General features: G+C 43.0%; 1 protein-coding gene across 2 annotated transcripts in view; it reads left to right on the forward strand.

The window, feature by feature from the left end:
* The first annotated feature begins 2,793 nt into the window (after positions 1 to 2,793).
* LOC121004980 (alanyl-tRNA editing protein Aarsd1-B-like) overlaps positions 2,794 to 22,216 on the forward strand; it is a 77,639-nt gene continuing 58,216 nt past the window's right edge. Inside the window, exons 1-8 of one of the 2 annotated variants that reach the window (XM_040437460.1) lie at positions 2,794 to 2,892; positions 4,067 to 4,180; positions 4,942 to 5,008; positions 6,889 to 6,987; positions 7,261 to 7,350; positions 7,566 to 7,628; positions 9,721 to 9,762; positions 10,558 to 10,622. In XM_040437460.1, coding sequence (XP_040293394.1) covers positions 2,888 to 2,892; positions 4,067 to 4,180; positions 4,942 to 5,008; positions 6,889 to 6,987; positions 7,261 to 7,350; positions 7,566 to 7,628; positions 9,721 to 9,732 — 450 coding nt within the window. In that variant the 5' untranslated portion in view covers positions 2,794 to 2,887 and the 3' untranslated portion in view covers positions 9,733 to 9,762; positions 10,558 to 10,622. Of the gene's footprint in view, positions 2,893 to 4,066; positions 4,181 to 4,941; positions 5,009 to 6,888; positions 6,988 to 7,260; positions 7,351 to 7,565; positions 7,633 to 9,720; positions 9,763 to 10,557; positions 10,623 to 22,216 lie in introns of those variants that run through there. The other variant, XM_040437462.1, reaches the window with a different exon arrangement.

Below are 22,216 nucleotides of genomic sequence, written 5' to 3' on the forward strand. Positions count from 1 at the left end.
GGGAGTTGTAGTTTTACAACAGCTGGAGGGCCGCAGGTTGAGCATCCCTGCTCTACATAGTAAATAAATAATACCTCCATACAGTAAATAAATAATACCTCTATACAGCACCTAATAATACCTCCATACAGTAAATAAATAATACCTTCATACAGTAAATAAATAATACCTCTATATAGTATATAAATAATACCTCTATACAGCACCTAATACCTCCATACAGTAAATAAATAATATCTCCATACAGCACCTAATAATGCCTCCATACAATAATACCTTCATACAGTATATAAATAATACCTCCATACAGTATATAAATAATATCTCCATATACAGTAAATAAATAATACCTCCATACAGTAAATAAATAATATCTCCATATACAGTAAATAAATAATACCTCCATACAGTAGAGTCCCATGGCTTTCAGTATCACTCCTACACTGACGACACACAAATCTACCTCTCTGGTCCAGAAATCACCACCTTACTATCAAGAATCCCACAATGTCTATCTTCTATATCATCCTTCTTCGCCTCTCGCTTTCTAAAACTTAACATGGATAAGACAGAATTCATAATCTTTCCCCCATCTTGTTCAACCCCCTCAACAGACCTATCTATCATGATCAATGGCTGCACACTCTCCCCGGTCAACAAAGTCCGCTGCCTTGGAGTGACCTTGGATTCTGCACTTTCCTTCCGACCGCAAATCCAAGCTCTTTCCACCACCTGCCGCCTCCAACTCAAAAACATCTCCCGCATCCGTGCTTTCCTTAACTTTGAATCTGTGAAAATTCTTGTACATGCCCTCATTATCTCTCGCCTAGACTACTGCAACATTCTCCTCTGTGGCCTTCCATCTAGCACTCTCGCACCCCTCCAATCTATCCTCAACTCTGCTGCCCGACTAATCCACCTCTCCCCCTATTACTCCTCTGCCTCTCCCCTCTGCCAATCCCTTCACTGTCTCCCCATTGCCCTGCGAATTCACTTCAAAGTACTAACAAATACATACAAGGCCGTCCATAACCTGTCCCCTCCCTATATCTCTGAGCTACTTTCCAGATACATCCCCACACGCACTCTTCGATCCTCACAAGACCTCCTTCTCTCCTCTCCTCTTATTGCCTCTTCCCACAATCGACTCCAAGATTTCTCCCGTGCATCCCCCATACTCTGGAACTCGCTACCCCAACATATCAGACTCTCACCTACATTGGAATCCTTCAAAAGAAACCTAAAAAACCCACCTCTTCAGACAAGCCTACAACCAGTGACCCCGCTGCCTCTATACCGCCATGACCAACTTAACTCGCACCTACTGTGTCCTTCACCCATACCATGTAGATTGTAAGCCCTCACGGGCAGGGCCCTCTCTCCTTCTGTACCAGTTTGTAACTTGTCTTGTTTATGATTAGTGCAATTGTCTGTATCATGTATGTGCACCCCTTATCATATGTACAGCGCTATGGAATGAATGGCGCTTTAATAATAAATAATAATAATACAGTAAATAAATAATACCTCCATACAGTAAATAAATAATACTTTCATACAGTAAATAAATAATACCTCCATACAGTAAATAAATAATACTTTTATACAGTATATAAATAATACCTCTATATAGTATATAAATAATACCTCTATACAGCACCTAATACCTCCATACAGTAAATAAATAATATCTCCATACAGTAAATAAATAATACTTTCATACAGTAAATAAATAATACCTCCATACAGTAAATAAATAATACTTTTATACAGTATATAAATAATACCTCTATATAGTATATAAATAATACCTCTATACAGCACCTAATACCTCCATACAGTAAATAAATAATATCTCCATACAGCACCTAATAATGCCTCCATACATAAATAAATACCTTCATACAGTATATAAATAATACCTCTATACAGTATATAAATAATATCTCCATATACAGTAAATAAATAATACCTCCATACAGTAAATAAATAATATCTCCATATACAGTAAATAAATAATACCTCCATACAGTAAATAAATAATACCTCCATACAGTAAATAAATAATACTTTCATACAGTAAATAAATAATACCTCCATACAGTAAATAAATAATACTTTCATACAGTATATAAATAATACCTCTATATAGTATATAAATAATACCTCTATACAGCACCCAATACCTCCATACAGTAAATAAATAATATCTCCATACAGTAAATAAATAATACCTCTATACAGCACCTAATAATACCTCCATACAGTATATAAATAATACGTCTATATAGTATCTAAATAATACCTCTATACAGCACTTAATAATACCTCCATACAGTAAATAAATAATACCTCTATACAGCACCTAATAATACCTCCATACAGTAAATAAATATCTCCATACAATAAATAATACCTTCATACAGTATCTAAATGACGACTATATACCCTGCCATATATTGCCCACACAATACTTTTATTCATTCTCCCATTAGCACCACCAGGTATAGACCTAGCAAGGTCATCTCAGATAAGCATTTTAGATAAATCTGATGATCTAATTTCCACATGTGTTTTCCCTGTTGTTATTATAAAGAATAATAAAATTACATTTCCGACCTGGCGTTTCCCCAGGCAGTTTGTGGCCCTGTGTGAGGAATACTCTAGAAGACAGTGGAGACTTTCTAATACGGTGCCAGACCATTCTAATATTTCCCGAGGGGGAGGGGAGGGGAGAGATAGGGCACCCAGCAGCTGTTCCTAAAAATAGTAGGAATCCTGGGTGACTTTTGGTTATGGTCACAGGAGCAGGGCTTGCAGTTCCTCATCTACCACAGTAGCTGAAGCATCTCCTTGGAGAACCTTACCGGGATTTCACAGGACTATCATGAGGTATGTTGAGGAAAGACTGCAAGATGTAGCAATATTATTTACATGGGACTGTATGCTGGAGGGGGCTGAAATGAGGAAAGTGATGCTACTTACATGGGACTGTATGTTTAAGGGGCTGAAAGGAGAGCAGTGATGTTATTTACATGGCACTGTATGTTGGATGGGCTGAAGGGAGGAGAATGTATGTTGGAGGCCCACTGCATCTGTAATGACCCAGACTATAAAATTTTCATGTAATTTGTCCCAAAAGGTGAACACTGCCAGATTTGTTGTTTTTTTATCCAACAAAAAATGGAGAAAAAAATTAGTAGTATGAAACCCACAACCGTATGAATGAAAACTACAAGTCATCGTGCAAAAATAAAGCCCTAACACAGCTCCGTTTTTATTGTGCGTAGGCAGTAAAACCTAAAGAGTAACTAAACTTTTGAATACATTTTTGTGAACGTGTCCCTAACGCCATAATAACGCCATTTTTGGTAATAGCTTTGGAACACTTTTATTTATCCTAGCCATTCTGAGATGGTTTTCTTGTGACACATTGTACTTCATGATAGTCATGAATTTGAGTCAATATATTTCACCTCTTTTTCTGAAAAAATCCGAAATCTACCCAAAATTTTGAAAAATTCGCAATTTTCAAACTCTCATTTTCTCTGCTTTTAAAATAAAAAGTGATACCTCATAAAATATTTATTATTTAACATTCCCCATATGTCTACTTTATGTTGGCATAATTTTGTAAATGTCATTTTATTTTTTTAGGACGTTTGAAGGCTTAGAATTCTAGAAGCAATTCTTAAAAACACTTTTTTTTACTTCTTTTTTTTTTAACTTTATTTCTGTCCCAATCTGGGACTTCAACTTTTGGGGGTCTGATCCCCTCTGCAATGCAATACAATACATCTGTATTGTAATGCATTGCTTGTTAGTGTATTACACTGAGTGATACACAAACAGGTTGCCTAAGAGACGAGCCTGGGGCTGGATCCCCTCAGCACCCATAGAAGGCAGGTCATTCAGGTATATGTCAATATGGAGCCGGAGAACCCCTTTAATCCTCACCCTACCTTTACTGGTATCCAGTGTTGATATATTCCACTCTACAGTCAGTAGAGTGTAAAATTTTTATTTATTTTTTTGTAAAAATCTTTTGCTTAAATTTTATTTCAAGGCAACCTGCTAAAGTTCTTTGGTATGACCGGGCAAAGTATGTGCATATGGAATTCTGTGTTGAGAACAGTCGGGATGTTAAGGTGGACATAGAAGAACATAAGGTCATATTCAGGTGAGTATACGTGTAGATAACTTACTTACTTACTTACTGACTTGGTGGGGGGGGGGGGTCTTAAACAATAGCGAGTAATGTGAAATTAGTTTTTATTTTCCTACAGTGGTCAATTTGAGAAAGAAAGGGTCATAATTTAGGGAATTTCTTTTTTATGGTAGCCATGAAGGGGTAGAGAAATAGCACTTGCATCTGGGCCTTGGTGCCTGAGGGAGCCAAAAATGCCCCTCTGCCCTATAAGAAGATGGTGGTGTTATAGATGGCACATGGTAGGTGGTCACCCTTGTATAGATTATACATTGGGTCCCAGGAGCTTATACCTATGAGGGTGGACATAGATGCCTCAACAATAGGATTCAGATTGAAATGGTAAAGAATAATTGGGGCTGCTTTGCCACAACCAGAAGGGTTTTCTCGTGTGCCAGTTATTCTGATTGTGGTACAATGTCTCAGCCTGTATGTGGCTGGCATTATGATATTGGAAGGCTCATCTAACTGAGACTAAAATACTTTTGGCCATATGACAAATATCAGACCTCCAAATCGGTGGCTTTAAAATCAGGGGCATTATTTAGGTAAGTAATTGGATTGTCTCCAAATGGTAAACTGGCAGCACATAGACATTGACCAGCACAGATAAGCGCCCCACACAATTCCCAGTGCGGTCAATGCCAGTCCTCTATAGAAGTCATCGTAGACTGGGGAAAATACCTAATCATAAGTATAACCAGAACATTTTCTTCTCTTCTTTTGCCGCACAGTTGTCTAAATGAAGATAACATTCAGATGTATAATGAGATTGTACTGTATGACAGAGTCCAACCAAAGGTAGGAGGACACTAGGGTCTTATGCCACGGGATGGAATATACAATCAGGTCCATAAATATTGGGACATCGACACAATTCTAAAATTTTTGGCTCTATACACCACCACAATGGATTTGAAATGAAACGAACAAGATGTGCTTTAACTGCAGACTGTCAGCTTTAATTTGAAGGTATTTACATCCAAATCAGGTGAACGGTGTAGGAATTACAACAGTTTGCATATGTGCCTCCCACTTGTTAACGGACCAAAAGTAATGGGTCAGAATAATAATCATAAATCAAACTTTCACTTTTTAATACTTGCTTGCAAATCCTTTGCAGTCAATTACAGCCTGAAGTCTGGAACACATAGACATCACCAGACGCTGGGTTTCATCCCTGGTGATGCTCTGCCAGGCCTCTACTGCAACTGTCTTCAGTTCCTGCTTGTTCTTGGGGCATTTTCCCTTCAGTTTTGTCTTCAGCAAGTGAAATGCATGTTCAATCGGATTCAGGTCAGGTGATTGACTTGGCCATTGCATAACATTCCACTTATTTCCCTTAAAAAACTCTTTGGTTGCTTTTGCAGTATGCGTTGGGTCATTGTCCATCTGCACTGTGAAGCGCCGTCCAATGAGTTCTGAAGCATTTGGCTGAATATGAGCAGATAATATTGCCCGAAAAAACACTTCAGAATTCATCCTGCTGCTTTTGTCAGCAGTCACATCATCAATAAATACAAGAGAACCAGTTCCATTGGCAGCCATACATGCCCATGCCATGACACTACCACCACCATGCATCACTGATGAGGTGGTATGCCTAGGATCATGAGCAGTTCCTTTCCTTCTCCATACTCTTCTCTTCTCATCACTCTGGTACAAGTTGATCTTGGTCTCATCTGTCCATAGGATGTTGTTCCAGAACTGTGAAGGCTTTTTTAGATGTCATTTGGCAAACTCTAATCTGGCCTTCCTGTTTTTGAGGCTCACCAATGGTTTGCATCTTGTGGTGAACCCCCCTGTGACCACACATACTCCTGGAGAGTGTTCTTGATCTGGCCAACTGTTGTTAAGGATGTTTTCCTCACCAGGGAAAGAATTCTTCAGTCATCCACCACAGTTGTTTTCCGTGGTCTTCCGGGTCTTTTGGTGCTGCTGATCTCACCAATGTGTTCCTTCTTTTTTAGAATGTTCCAAACAGTTGTTTTGGCCATGCCTAAGGTTTTTTGCTATCTCTCTGATGGGTTTGTTTTGTTTTTTTCAGCCTAATGATGGCTTGCTTCACTGATAGTGACAGTTCTTGGGATCTTATCTTGAGAGTTGACAGCAACAGATTCCAAATGCAAATAGCACACTTGAAATGAACTCTGGACCGTTTATCTGCTCATTGTAATTGGGATAATGAGGGAATAACACACACCTGGCCATGGAACAGCTGAGAAGCCAATTGTCCCATTACTTTTGGTCCCTTAACAAGTGGGAGGCACATATGCAAACCTCTGTAATTCCTACACCGTTCACCTGATTTGTGTGTAAATACCTTCAAATTAAAGCTGACAGTCTGCAGTTAAAGCACATCTTGTTTGTTTCATTTCAAATCCATTGTGGTGGTGTATAGAGCCAAAAATTGTAGAATTGTGTCGATGTCCCAATATTTATGGACCTGACTGTAAATGTGATAGAATTATTTATTTTTAAGATGGGTGGGATTATAGCTAGGGCTTTGGAGAGGGGGCTCCCTGATGGCGATTTAGCAATCCTATCCAACCGTAAAGAGGCACAATTCCCATAGACTTCATATGAGCTCAATTTTCTACCAAATCTTTAGCCCAGGGGGCCTCCACCATTTTATTTCATGCTGGTTGGTCATGTTTAGTGATGAGTATTTCTATATTTAGGATTCCAGGGAGAAACGTTCAGGCCGGTCGATTACTTGTTTCCTTAGGAAGTGGAAGGAGAAAGTGGCATGGCCAAGGCTAACCAAGGAGAATAACAAGGTGGTATATTATAGTTGATACCCATGAGACTACCCTGAGCTTGGGGCCAGGACTAGTGGCATCCCCACACCAAGTGCAATAATGTAAATCTGAGACCCTTTATCATTCTGCTACAAATGAGTGGTCTCAGTGCAAAACCTCACCGCACCCTCGCTATCCAAAATTGTAGTATTTCCACTCTTTCCCATTGCAGATGCTGCCATAGATATATGGAGAAATGCCACAGTAATGATCATTATGTAATAATTGCTTCATTTGGTCTTTTGTCTGTAGCCTGCCTGGTTGTCTGTAGACTTTGACAATTGGAGAGACTGGGATGCAGAAGAAGAGGGAGAGATGGCGTTAGCAGAACATTACCTGGATGTGAGTGAAATATTACAGCATATTTCTGATGGATCTCATTCATTCATTAAGTTTAGTCTGTTAGGATCCATTACAATAGTCAATACAGATCCGTCATATCCATCATGGAAGCCTTAGAACAGAAGGCTTCATGCCAATGTGAACAGAGCCTCAAATTTATAACATAAACCCAATGCTAGCAGTGAAAATGAATGGTTTAATGTGTTGTTTTTCAGTTGATCAACCAAGTGAAGGACAAGGGAGCACCTCCTAGTATGGACGACCTGGATGATTTGGATGTGAGTCTATCACAGATTACAGATACATACATATATCATTAACAGCAAGCAAACGGTTGAAGAGATTGAAGGGGTATTCCCAACATTTAATATTATGGCCTATTGCTAAAATGTCTCGTAACATTATGATTGGTGAGAGTCCAACTTCTAGGACCACCACCTTTCCGGAGAACAAACCGATGACCAGCCCTTTAAAAATGAGTAATACTCACCTTACCGATCCTGCACCACTCCCATTCTTTCTCTTCCTGGGTACCATGATGGTTGCTGTATTTTGGCCTGCTCACGGAGGTCACCAATGTAGCCAATGATTGCCTGCAGTGGTTGAAACCTCATCATTGGAGGCCAGGATACAGAGACCGATGAGAGGACCACGGAAGGACTGGTATGGAAGTGGCGGGGATCAGTTAGTTTTTTTAGACCATTCTAGGCTTTTGGTCAAAAATTTTAAGGGAGTAGACAACCATTTTAAGTGAAAGGGGCTGTGTTGTAGTTCTCTGCACAGTAAGTGGCATCTGTACACGAGAAATCAGCCATCCCTCCATTAGAAGGATTGTGGGGGTCCTAGTTGTCAGACTCCCCCAATTGGTAAGTGATCGAATATCATAGTTTTCATGTACTTTATTAGGAAGACCGCTCTAACAAGCAAGGAGCTCCTCATATTAGAACATCTAGAAAATGAAGATGCCCTGCTGAATGGGACATAGTAAATGCATCTGCACCTAGAAGATATGGTGGAGAGGAGAAGAAGGTTCCCAACACTGTATATACCGTATTTTTCGCCCTAGAAGACACACTTTCCCCCCCAAAAAAGTGGGGGGAAATGGCAGTGCGTCTTATGGGGCGAATGCTGCAGTTTACACTGATACACCGCCGACCGCATGCTGCACAGCGCGGTTGGCAGGTGTATCAGTGGGGAGGGAGGAGGGGCTGGGGGCCGGCATCTAGTTTTGAATGGCAGCGGGGCCCGGTGCAGTCACTGTATTCTTTTGCACCGGGCCACGCTCACTGTAGTAATCCTATCTATAACTGTAGGCATTGTTTAACTATAATCTTCAATACAATCCATTAATCTTCACTTACTAACGTCCGTATCAGGCAGGAGGGCGGGCGGGCACTGGCAGCGTAACTCACTACGTCACGCGCCTGCTCCGCCCACTTTATGAATGAAGCAGGCGGCGCAGGCGCGTGACGTCGTGAGTTACACTGCCAGTGCCCGCCCGCCCTTCTGCCTGATATGGACGTTAGTAAGTGAATATTAATGGATTATATTGAAGAATATTAAAGTTAAACAATGCCTAAGGTTCTAGATAGGATTACTACAGTGAGCGGGGCCCGGTGCAATAGAATACAGTGACTGCACCGGGCCCCGCTGCCATTACAAAACTAGACGCCGGCCCCCACCCTCTGTATTGGGGGTCATTCACACTACACAGGGACACTGTTATGAGGGGATCGGGGATCAGTGGATGACACATAGCATAAGATGCTATATGTGTCATCCACAGATCCCCCATAACAGTGCCATCCACAAATGCCCCCATAACAGTGCCATCCACAGATGCCCCCATAACAGGGCCATCCACAAATGCCCCCATAACAGTGCCCTCCATAGATGCTCCCATAACAGTGCCATTCACAGATGCCCCATAACACTGCCATTCACAGATGCCCCCATAACAGTGTCATCTACATATCCCTCATAACAGTGTCAGCCACAAATCCCCCCATAACAGTGTCAGACACAGATCCCCCATAATAGTGTCATCCACAGACCACTATTAGTTCAAAACCCACCAAAAGCACACCTTTTGGTTCAAAATATATATTTTTCTTATTTTCCTCCTCAAAAACCTAGGTGCGTCTTATGGGCAGGTGCGTCTTATGGGCAGGTGCGTCTTATAGGGCGAAAAATACGTGTAAATAAGAGATCAGGGTGAATGAACTGAGCAGTGATCACTTCTTTCTGGTAAAGGTTTTTGCATTGTGATTTTTCATTGGGGGTATAAAATGAAATGACTTGATGAGAAAACCATTCATGTAATAATAAATGCTGAATTAAATAATAGTAATAATATATTTATTTTCCCAGGATGATATATGAGACGTGTGTATGAGCCTGTCCCTAATATAGGTAAATTGCTGATATTTATATATGAACATAAGTCACTGTTTTCCTATGAGGGGGAATTAGAGGTGTAACTCGAAACCTACCATTTATAATACTGGTGTCTTCTTCTGAGGCAGAAGGGCCTTCAGGCTCCTCAGGCATCTACATCTGGGTGCAACTGCTACCTCCACACTTCTTATAGCTACTATAATGAAGGGAACATACACATACACACCACCAAAAAAAACAAAAAAACATTTCTGCGTCTTTAACACTCTGATAAATATCATGGTTTATATTCAGGGTAGGAGATACCTCCTGTGTGTATATCTTCTACATGGGTTGATGGTTTAATTAGAGGAGGTTTTCCAGAAGTTCAATATTGATGGCCTAACCTCAGTATAGGCCATCAATATCCGATTGGGGGGGGGTCTAGGACCCCGCACATCTGCTGATCATCTGTTTAAAGAGGCTGCGGAGCTCCAGTGAGAGCTGCGGCCTCCTCGCAGCATGCCAAGCACAGCGCAGTACATTCTATTGTGGTTGTGCTTGGTATTGCAGCTTAGGCCCATTCTTGAATGGCATTGACCCACAAATAGGCCATGTGACCCCCCACTAAAGATGGGTCATCAATATTGAACTCCCAGAAAACAGAAAACTCCTTTAATGATCTTGGAGTTAACACTGCATTTAGTTTGCAATCTCAGGGTATCAGAAGCATAACTGGAGACCCCAGTGACATCACCAAATGGGATGACGTCAGGTTCTACAGCGTTTATATGACGTATAAAACTGAACTATCTGTATTTGTATTTTCAGGAGTCCTGACCTAGGCAAATGATGGTGAAGAGAGAAGTCACTGTGTAATTCTTCCATTTTGTAATGTGTTTGTAATAAAAAAAAAATAATTTCACTTGTGCCTCGTCTTGTGAACTATAACTTTCTATTGGGTAGTGTAAGGGTCAGAAAAGAATGGAGACAATGCCGGACTGAGGTACCTGGATAAGTGATTATAAATGATTTTATACAATTATATGATAAAGTGGGCGAGAGTGAACATCCCTGGCGAGTCCCATTTCTGATATCAAAGGAAGTAGCAAGCATACCATTAGTCTTGACTCTAGCCGTCGGATTGATGTAGAGAGCACATACTTTATCTACAAATTTGGAGGTAAGTCCTATTTGTCTTAATGCAGCTATCATAAATCTCCAATTTACCCTATCGAATGCTTTTTCTGCATCCACCGACAGTAGACATAGAGGGTCTTGACACTTCCGCGCTGTGGAAATAAGGTTGATAGTTTGGGTAGTATTATCTCTGGCTTCTCTGCCTGGTATAAAGCCTACCTGATCTCTGTGAATAACTCCAGGGATCACTAGGGTTCGCTAGTAATTTGGAATATATTTTGATATCGCAATTAATTAACGAAATTGGCCGGAAGTTATTGCAGATGGAAGAATTTTTATAAGGTTTCGGGATCACAACTATATGTGCTTCTAAAGCTTGTTTGGGAAAAGGGCAGGAGGGTGAAATTCTATTAAAAACCTTCAAGAGGAAAGGTGCTAGGAGATCTCTAAAATGTTTGAAAAAAAGGTGCAGTGAAGCCATCTGGGCCTGGAATCTTCCCCCCTTTCAGGGAGGTTAGAACCTCCTTAATCTCCAATTCTGAGAATTCCACTTCCATCAAGGTGCTCGCCGCTTCTGAGATTGGGGGTAGTGCAGTTTCTTCTATATATGACTTTATCCGACCCTCCAAGTCTACCGCCTGCATGTCCGCTAATTGCCCCTTTATGTTGTAAAGTGATTCATAATATGACTTAAAGGTCTCAGCTATTCGAGCTGGGTGGTGAACTGGTAGACCCTTTGTATCTTTATGTTTAAACGATTTTATTGAGTTTTAAGGTTTAATATAACAACATGTTATCCCCAGCTTGGGACTAATTTCTCATCAAAAGACATATAAATATGTGCATTTTACAATTCACCTGGTGTATATATCTCGTCGACAGACATACATAAGAGCATTTTACAGTTCCACCTGACGTATAAATTATAATCACAAAGTGCAAATTAAGGAAGTAATTAAAATAGGAGAAGAAAAAGAAGGAGTAAAAAAAAAAGGGGGGGGGGGGGAAATAAGTGAGCAACTGCCTGATGATTATGTTCCACTATATCCCAAAGGGAATTACTCAAGAAGAAAGCAATGTTGGAAGGTCTGGAGATGACTGAAATTCTAACCAGCTTGACCACACGGTTATATATTTAGAACCCTGATTGGTCGCATCTGAGGAAATTTCTTCCATTCTAGCAATGTGTAGCATTTCTTGATACCATTCCCTCAAGGTCGGTATATCTGACGTACGCCAATGTCTGGGTATTACAGTGCTCCAGACTAAAAAAAATACCTAGTAGCCATTGGCTCCTGAACTGAAAAATTTTGTCACCAAATTAAATTTTTAGTCGCCAAATTGAAACCGAATCAAAATTTTGGTATCGTGACAACGCTACATCGATCAGATCGGCGTAGGGTTGTTTCGATACCAAAATTTTGATTTGCTTTCATCACCATAAAAAAGTATTGCGATACTCAATACCACGCAAAAAAAACATGAAAAAAAAGCAGCGTGCATTTCGCATTTTATGAAACGTTTGGCCCATAATAGAACAGTCCTATCCTATTTTTTGGGGTGACAAGGTGACAAAAAAATGGCGAATCGCATGTTTTTTATTTATTTATTTCTGTTACGGCGCTCACCGCATAGGAGATATTTTTTAATAATTTAATAGTTTGGACTTTTCGGACCCAGCGCTATGTAATATGTTTATTTATTTATTGTTTATATATTTTATATGTAAAATTGGGAAAGGGTGGATTTAAACTTAATATTTTAGGGTACTTTCACACTAGCGTTTTTCTTTTCCGGCATAGAGTTCCGTCACAGGGGCTCTATACCGGAAAAGAACTGATCAGGCTTATCCCCATGCATTCTGAATGGAGAGTAATCCGTTCAGGATGCATCAGGATGTCTTCAGTTCAGTCATTTTGACTGATCAGGCAAAAGAGAAAACCGTAGCATGCTACGGTTTTATCTCCGGCGAAAAAAACTGAAGACTTGCCTTAATGCCGGATCCGGCATTTTTCCCCATAGGAATGTATTAGTGCCAGATCCGGCATTCAAAATACCGGAATATCGGATCCGTCCTTCCGGCCTGCGCATGCGCAGACCGATAAAAATGTGTAAAAAGATACAAGACGGATCCATCTGTCCGCATGACAAGCGGAGAGATGGATTCGTTCTTGCAATTTGCATTTGTGAGATGGATCCGCACCCGGATGCGTCTCACAAATGCTTTCAGTCACATCCAGATTGGTGGATCCGGCGGGCAGTTCCGACTACGGAACTGCTTGCCAGATCACACTGCCGCAAGTGTGAAAGTAGCCTAAGGCCTCTTTCACACGGGCGTTGCGGGAAAATGTGCGGGTGCGTTGCGGTAACACCCGCGATTTTTCCGCGCGAGTGCAAAACATTGTAATGCGTTTTGCACTCGCGTGAGAAAAATCACGCATGTTTGGTACCGGTCGTCATTCGGCGCAGGCGCTTTGAGAGTAGGACGGCCGCTCCTTCCTCAGTGCGCCTGCGCCGATGACATCAGCCCTACACCCGGAAGAGAAGACCTCTCTTTTCAGGTACGAAATTACCACGCTAGTTCACTTCATACCTTCACAGTTTACAAATAACACGCTTGTATATTCATCAATCTCGCTCACGTTTCTAGTCATGTATCGCCGTTTCCTTGTCTATTTAAGTATGTTTTCTCCGTTCTCTCTCCAGGGACGTTCCTTCTTTTCAGGGTCAACTGTCCATTCTGGGTGGTCCAGTTTCGTTTCCAACAGGTAGTATAGGGAAGTTTCCAGTGGTAGGTTCGCTCCCTCATTTTGTCTTCTAAAATCTCACGGTTTTAACTTAGGTATTCTCCTCATCCCGCTATTCGCTCCTCCCGTGCTGTGGGTAAGTCAGCTCAGTCTGTCGGTGGTAGTAATTATTAATTATTGATCACGAGGTGACACCATTCACGATGGCATGCGTGCGCACACCACATCGTTCGGTGGTAGATTTGTCACTGGTGTCTGGTCTCGGGTCGTGTGGTCGAGCCTTATTGTTACATACTGTACCTACAGGACCATGTCTCATGCCTCTGATATCATGGAGGCCTTGGTCAACGAGAATGCCGCCAGGCTGTCCGAAGTGGGTAGCATCCCGTCACTACGGAATTGGACCGTACCCAGGTTAATGGCGGAGCTGTCCAGGAAGGGTATCCTGTTTTCAGCCTCGGCCAGAAAGGCAGAATTATACCGCCTACTTATGTCCAATTCGAGTCCTCAGCGTCAGGAGGAAGTCTCTATGGCCACAGTCCAGACGTCGCTCACTCAGATTCACCTTATGCTCAACAATCTCACGTCATCAGTCACGGACATTCAATCCAGACTGGACACGGTCAAGTCCCGTGGTGCCATTCTCACTCCTCCGAGTCCAGAGTTGGCCATCCTGTCCACGTCCGCTGCTGGGGGTACCGGTACGACTGTCTCTGTTCCTAATATTACTCCGGCTCACTTCATACCGGCCAACACCAAGAAAGATATTCTTGAAGGCAGGGACGTCAACTTGGCTTCCCTGTTGATTGCTACTCAGGATTTCTCAGACAGCAAAGTCATCGATTGCGGTGATGTCTCAGTAGTACTCAGGGGCCGTGATCTCAGGCTAAATAGAAAGCTTACCATCCCTGAGTTCCTTCTAGCTTTCAGCCTGTATAGGGATGTGATTTGCTCCGTACGGCCCGACCGCAGGGAGGAATTAGATCTTTATTTGTTCAGGGTAACCGAGTTGGGGTACAAATATGGTGGTAGTTCGTTCTACGATTATCACTGTTCCTTTTCCGCCAAGGCCGCGGCGGCCCTCAGTCAATTTCAATTCCTCACGAACTGGGCTAATATCGACACTGAGATATTCTGCAGACACTTTGCTGGCCTTAGGGCTCTTGCTTGTTCTCTGTGTCAGTCCATCTACCACACAGCAGAATGGTGTCACAAGGCTGCCTTAAGTGCCGATAGTAGCCCTTCCGCACAGCCATCTAGGCACCCTGAACCCCAGAATGCCTCAGGTTTAGTTGACAAGTTAGGAAGGCCCATTCAATACCTCGGCCGATCTCAGATCTGCAATAATTTAAATTTTTCCTCCTGCAATTACAGTCAGTGTAGGCTGTTACATGTTTGTGTGAATTGCTTCAGAGCCCATCTTAAATCGGTCTGTACATTAAAGGCGGATAAGTCTTATTTGAGTGTCGTTAACGTTGATTGCTTTCTGCATTTCCTACGCAACCACCACGACCCTAGCTTCGTACAGTTCCTCATGTCAGGTTTTAGGTCAGGTTTCCACACTGGCCTAATTGCCCTGCCCGAATCGTCTTATGAATGCAGGAATTTATTGTCAGCAGAGCTTCACCCTCAGGCAGCAGATGAACTGATTTCCATTGAGTTGGCCAAGCGGTTCCTAATAGGCCCCTTTTCTTTCCCTCCTTTTGATCGGTGGAGAGTCAGCCCTATAGGCGTAGTCACAGGGAAGTTTAGCAATAAAGAAAGATTGATCATCGATTTATCAGCCCCACACGGTCACTCCACTCCTAGTATCAACTCTCTCATACTCTCCGAAGAAGTCAGTATGAAATATTCCTCCATAGATCATGCTATCGCCATAATACTGCAGTTAGGCCGTAACACTATTCTGTCAAAAGCTGATATTTCTGATGCCTTTAAACTACTCCCCATCAGTCTAGCTCTGTGGCAGTGGCATGGTATAAAGTGGAGAGATCTTTATTACTTTGCCTCTAAACTTACCTTCGGATCCAAAAGCAGTCCATGGTTGTTTGACAAATTGGCTCAGGCTCTCCACTGGATACTAGTCAACGAGTTTCATTGTAGTTTTGTTATCCATTACTTGGATGACTTTCTATTGTTGGAACACCCCGGGTCCAATCCAAAAGCACTACAGTCGCTTCTAAGCTGTTTCCACCAACTTCGTATTCCCGTATCCCCAAAAAAGGTTGAAGGTCCACCCCCAGTTATCACTTTCCTAGGCATCATTCTGGATACAATAAACATGGTCGCAAAATTACCGGAAAACAAATTGGGCAGGATTAGGGTCGTCCTTCACAATTTTACGCAGACCAGAACTATTAAGAAAGTTGAATTACAGTCTCTTTTAGGCATGTTAAACTTTGCTATGCGAGTCATGCCCAAGGTAGGCATTTGTTTCACGACTACTAGCCCTCCTTCCTTCAGCTCCTTCCCAAGACAGCCTCATATGCCTTGACGACCAAACAGTAGCCGATTTAGCCATGTGGGACTATTTTCTTAGTAACTGGAATGGTATTTCTCTCCTCATCCCGGTAGTGTCTAACAGTTCCCCTATAGTCTTCTCCGATGCCGCTCCCAGTTCTGGATTCGCAGCCATTTTTGGCACACATTGGCTAGCGAATGTGTGGCCCGACGAGGTCAAGACACTGCCGGGGGTTTCTTCAGTCTTCAGCTTCCTTTGAGATTTACCCCTTAGTTGCAGCCGCTCATGTTTGGGGTCACGAGTGGACCGGTCACACCGTGTGATTCGTTTCCGATAACGCAGCTGTAATGGATATCTTAAATAACGGGTCATCTAAATCCCCTCAGGTGTTATTGTTCCTCAGACGTCTAGTGCTTCTTTTGTTGCAACACCAGTTTCAATACATACTGTATGCTCACATATATCTGGGCAAAAGAATGTTGCAGCTGATGCCCTATCTAGAGCTAATTTTGGCCTTTTCTCACAGGTATTTTCCGACGCAGACGTCAACGGTGTCACAGTTCCTCCGTTCCCGTCACTGATCTGGGTTTAAACTCTCATCTAGCTACAGCTCGTTCATTACTGGCCAAGTCCCTGTCACCCAACACGGCCAGGACTTACCATACAGGGTGGAGGGCATTTCTCAAATTCCAAGACAGGTTTCCCCAAGGCGGTCTCGACTACATCTTGGCTTTCATCGGCTATTGTCATTCTGACCTAAATTTGTCATACTCCACAGTTAAGTCTTACTTAGCCGGTGTACAGCATTTCCGAGCCTCGAGTCAACCAGAAGCTCCCTCACTATTCTCCATTCATGTAATCAAGGCTACTCTCAGGGGTCTTGTAAAATGCAATCGAAATATACGTCCGGGCCATCAGGCCATCCCCGGGCAAACATTTCGTCAGTTATCTGACATGTTAGACAATAGCCCTTTTGGCGCCCAACAGAGTCTAGTGATAAAAGCAGCCATATACCTGGCTTTCTATGGCTTCCTGAGACCAGGAGAGTTTACCTCAGCCCGTAGTAGCCACAGGTATCTGACTGTCGGTCAACTGAAGGCTAGTAGAGATAGCTTCATTCTCTCGCTCACGTCCACCAAAACATCACAGTCAGGTCCTCCTACCCAGATCACATACTACCCTACCACCCACCGCTGGTGCCCTGTTCAAGTGCTACGCCAGTTGTTAAAAAGTCTTGACAGTACACCACCCCATAGGCCACTGTTGCCGTTCAATGCAGCGCATCTCACAAGCACCCAGTTTGTTTCTCATATCCGTTCCCTGGTGGCCAACCTAGGTTTAGACCCAGCATCTGTCTCTGGCCACTCCTTTTGGATTGGCGCCGCTTCCGCAGCATCCAAGAACCAAGTTCCTGCTCACGTCATCAGGAAATTAGGGCGGTGGCACTCCTCCTGTTATTCCAGATAAATACCTCGCCCGAACATTGAGATGTCTCTCGCCTTTCAGAACCTGGTACTGTAAGTGCGAATTGTAATAAAGTTTTCTGATTGCATGTGGTCTCTTTTTAGCCTCCTTCAGTCATCCCTACGACGTTGCGGATACGGCACAAATCAAACCGTTTTAGCTAACTACTAGTTAGGATTCCGTTTCAGGTGTAGCCCGACCACAAGTTATAAGGCCGATTTATTGGCCTGTATCTGTGGGAGGGCCTCTGCCCCGCTATTTAGGGTCGTTTCCCCCTCCCCTACATCCTACGTCTGTTCAGCACACCCACCCTTCCCACACTCCATTTCATTGTCACACCAGGGGATGGCCTCCTTAAGTCATCCCTACGACGTTGCGGTTACGACACAAATCAAACCGTTTTAGCTAACTACTAGTTAGGATTCAGTTTCAGGTGTAGCCCCGACCACAAGTTTAATATTTCAGATTTTGAATAGTTAACTTTGAAGTGGTTTAAATGACCGAATCGTTCAAATTCGGATAAAACCGAAGGGAGGGATATATGAGGCTAAGTGACGTACATTAGGAGATCATCTGCATATAAAGCTGTTTTATAATGGGATCCCTTAAAGGTGAATCCGTGTATTTATGGGTTAGCGCGGAGAGCGTTGGCCAAATGTTCCATCACTAGAACGTATAGCAGCGGTGATAGCGGGCAACCTTGCCTGGTCCCGTTTCCAATGGGTATAGAAGGAGATAAAAGCCCATTCACTCTAACGCTGGCTGTGGGGTTAGTGTAGAGAGCGCTAATCTTATGAAGAAACTTTGGTCCTAAACCAATTTGTCGTAAAGTGGAGTCTAGGCATGACCAATGAACACGGTCAAATGCCTTCTCGGCATCTACAGACAGTAAACACATGGGGGAGGTATCCGTTTTTGCTATATTGGTGAGAATCAGGGTTTTAATTGTATCGTCACGAGCTTCTCTTCCACGTACAAAGCCTACCTGGTCTGTATGGATTAGATTGGGAATTATGGGGGATAGTCGATCTGCAAGTATCTTGGAGTAAATTTTTATGTCTATGTTAATTAGAGAAATTGGTCTGTAGTTAGAAGATATAGTGATGTATTTTCCTGGCTTGGGTAAGACGCTGATATGGGCTTCTAGTGATTGTGTGGGAAACAAGGACTTCGATCCAATGCTATTAAAAACTTTTGTCAAAAAGGGGGAAATGTGTTCATTAAAGCGTTTGTAGAAGGCAGTTGTAAATCCGTCAGGTCCTGGACTTTTCCCTGACGGAGAATTTTTACCCTTTGTATCTTTAATCATGGGGATATAGCTCACTTGTTGTCGGGGGTGAAAAAGTCTTGCTAGGGTTTTCCCAGGTTTATTAGAGTTTTTGAATAGATAACTGCGGAACCGTTCAGCGTTTCTGTATGTGGATTCTGTAAGAATCCTCTGAAGTTTCTTTCTAGCTGTGCTGAGGTCACTACCTCGTTTCCACTGAGCGGATCGGTTCGGGTCGGTACGGTACGGTTCGCTATTTTGGGTGTTTCCACTATGAAAGCGATCCATACAAGAGAACCGTACCGCACCATTCAGGGTCCTGCTTCAGATGTAGGGCCATAGAAAAATGGAACGGTTCGGATAGGGCGGAGCTACTTGCGTCACACAATACATTCTCCTGATTGGCGGCCTGAATTACGTCAAACGTAAGCGCAACATAAACACTACGCCGCGATTAGTTCAGATAATGGGAGAAGGATGCCTGCAAACAACAGCAAGCTGTGGTCGTCTCAGGAACTAGCCACTTTTTTAACTATTCTTGGGGATGGCGCTATTCAGAGTGAGCTTGATGGATCAGTGAGAAATGAAAAGGTGTTCCAAGATATTTCTCAGCGGATGGCGGCGGAAGGATTTGAACGGACGTCGGGTCAGTGTAGGGCAAAGCTTAAGAAGCTTAAAATCCAATATAAAAAAATTAAGGATGCCAACGGCCGTAGTGGAAACAGTCGCAGTACCTGGAAGTGGTACGATGCCATGGACGCCATTTACGGTCATAGGCCGGCAAACCAAGGCAGGGAGGGAGGTCTGGACTCTGCTACTGCACTTCTCGAGTCCATGATAGAACCTGTTGGTAAGTGTTTTTTTTTTTGGATTCTGCATATCATTTCGCTCTGCTAACCGTTATAAAAAATATATCTAACCATACTTGCATTTTCAGATACAGTTGAAGGACTCTCCAATGATGCGTCAAACTTGTCTGATGATGGTCCGTCAATGTCGTTCAGCAGCACCAGCACTATTGCATCACCACCTTCCAGCTAACCACATAGTACGCCCAATGCACCCCGGCAAACAGGTATGGACATGATTAGGTTTTTTTCTTATTTTTTATTTTGTGCATATATTTTGTCCACTCACACTTGAAAGAGTACATAGCAAGATTGCTTGTGAACTTTTTTGCGTCTATACTGTATTCTGTTCTGTTGTATATTCCAGGTGAAAGGAGACGCTCGCAGCTGGATCTGCGCACAGTCATGGAGGATATGCGGGCAGCCGAGGAAAGGCAGCTGGAAAGGCTGGATGTCCTTTCTGAGCGGAGGTTTCAGGCACTGCGTCAGGATGCCCAGGAAGCTATGCGCCAGGAGGCTGAAATTGCACAGCAGCAGATGGAGCAGTTGGCTACATTCAACCAGGCCTTCCTGGGTGTCCTTGGGCAGCTTGTTCAAGTGCTAGCAGCCAGTCATGATACCAGACCACCGCCAAGGGAGTAGTCCCTCTCTGCCAGCACTGTTCTGATGTAAAGATTTGATGTACATATGTATATTTCTTAGTATATAGCAAGATTACTTTTTGGTTTGAAAATAAAAGACATGAGAGACCCTGGTTGTGTCTGATGTAAGGTAAACTTTATTTCAGCAATAAAAAATTAATACAACAATAAAAATTAAGCGATAAGGTATCGCATCAGAGCCTGACGTACCTCATTGCACTCTTCCTCCATGTCCTGTGCTACTACCCGTACAGGCTCTTCTGCATTCGTATTCCAGTCCTGGTAAAAGTCTGTCACAAATATTGTGAAGAGCACAGCAAGTAAGCACCATGGCTTTTGCAAGTTCAATGTCACTGTCATTGCTTTTCATAAGACACCGCCATCTACCCTTTAGTCTTCCAAATGCATTCTCTACAACCACCCTTGCCCTGGATGTTTTCCTGTTGTAGATTTGCTGTTCTGGTGTCAGGCGGCCATTGTCACCAAATGGTTTCAGGAGCCAATTTTGTAAAGGGTATGCTGAATCCCCGAGCACATAATAGCCAACATTCACCCCTGAAATGTTCCTTGTGTGGCCAGAGTACAGGCCTCCCTGGCCAACCCAGTCCCAAAATGTGGACAATCTTAGAACTCGAGCATCATGCAAACTTCCAGGTTTTCCCACATTCACACTCCAGAATAGTCCTTTTCCATCCACTACTCCCTGGAGGATGATGGAATGCCAGCCTTTTCGGTTAAAATAGTCAGTGTGGTATACTTGTGGTGCTATTATTGGTATGTGTGAACCATCAATGGCGCCAACACACTGTGGAAGGCCCCACCTGTCCTCAAAGTAGTTAGCCATGTCTTTTAGCTTTTCACTGTCTGGAAAATGAACAATCTCAGGAGCTAGCAATGTGCAGACAGCCTTACAGAAGTCCTGCACACACCGGCACACTGTTGATTTGCTCACACCGAAAAGGTGGCCTATACTTCGGTATTCACTGTTGGTAGCCAGCTTCCACAGTGCAATGGCAACTCTTTTCCTCACTGGCAAACTAGCTCTGAAGTTGGTGCTTTGCTTCTCCATTGCTGGACTTACCTTTGCGCAAAGGTATCCAAAGGTTTCCTCCGACATTCTGAAATTGCGCAGCCACTGTGTGTGTGTAAATCCGAGGACGGTCACATCCCACCACTCATTGGAACGGGGTAGAGCCCAAATGACTGGTCGGCGGCGCTGCTTTAACGAAAGGAGAAGCATCTAAAAAACAAGTTTAAAAAACAAAGGGTAAGATTGCATCATTTATAAAAGCGGGCAACAAATAATAAGGAGTATTTTATGTAGAATACTATGTCAATTTAACATACGTGTGCATACAGTAACGCATACAGTTGATGCTTACCCTATAGCTCTGCCGTCTTTGTCTTTGTCGTACAAGGCTGTATTTCTCGTCCCGGCTCAAGATCCAAGCTCGAAGTTTGCGTCTCTTTTCTGCTGTATTTCTCTTTGCAGCTCGCAACCTTCTCTGATACACAACAGCATGTATTTTAACTACCATAGACCAAAATGCAAGTAGTGAAAACACGAGCTGCTGGATGACCTCCATCTTTGTTGTTTACAGCGTCGCGTTTGTTGTCGCACTAGTGTGACGTCACGCGACGCATTTTTTTCTAAACCACATATGGACCCGGCGGCCCGAGTTGCAGTGGAAAACGCTCACCTAAATAGACCGGACCATTACAAAATCGTCCAAACTGTGCCGACCGAACCGATCCGCTCAGTGGAAACGAGGCATAAGGGTCCTCGGGTCCAGAGACTGTTTATGTGAGAGTTCCAAAGCCTCTATTTGAGACCACAATTGTTGTACTTTGGTGGTCTGTTCTCTCTTAAGCCGCGCCCCATTCTGAATCAGAACCCCTCGTAACACACATTTTAATGCCTC

The sequence above is a fragment of the Bufo bufo genome, chromosome 6 (assembly GCF_905171765.1).
Source record: "Bufo bufo chromosome 6, aBufBuf1.1, whole genome shotgun sequence".
Taxonomy (NCBI): domain Eukaryota; kingdom Metazoa; phylum Chordata; class Amphibia; order Anura; family Bufonidae; genus Bufo; species Bufo bufo.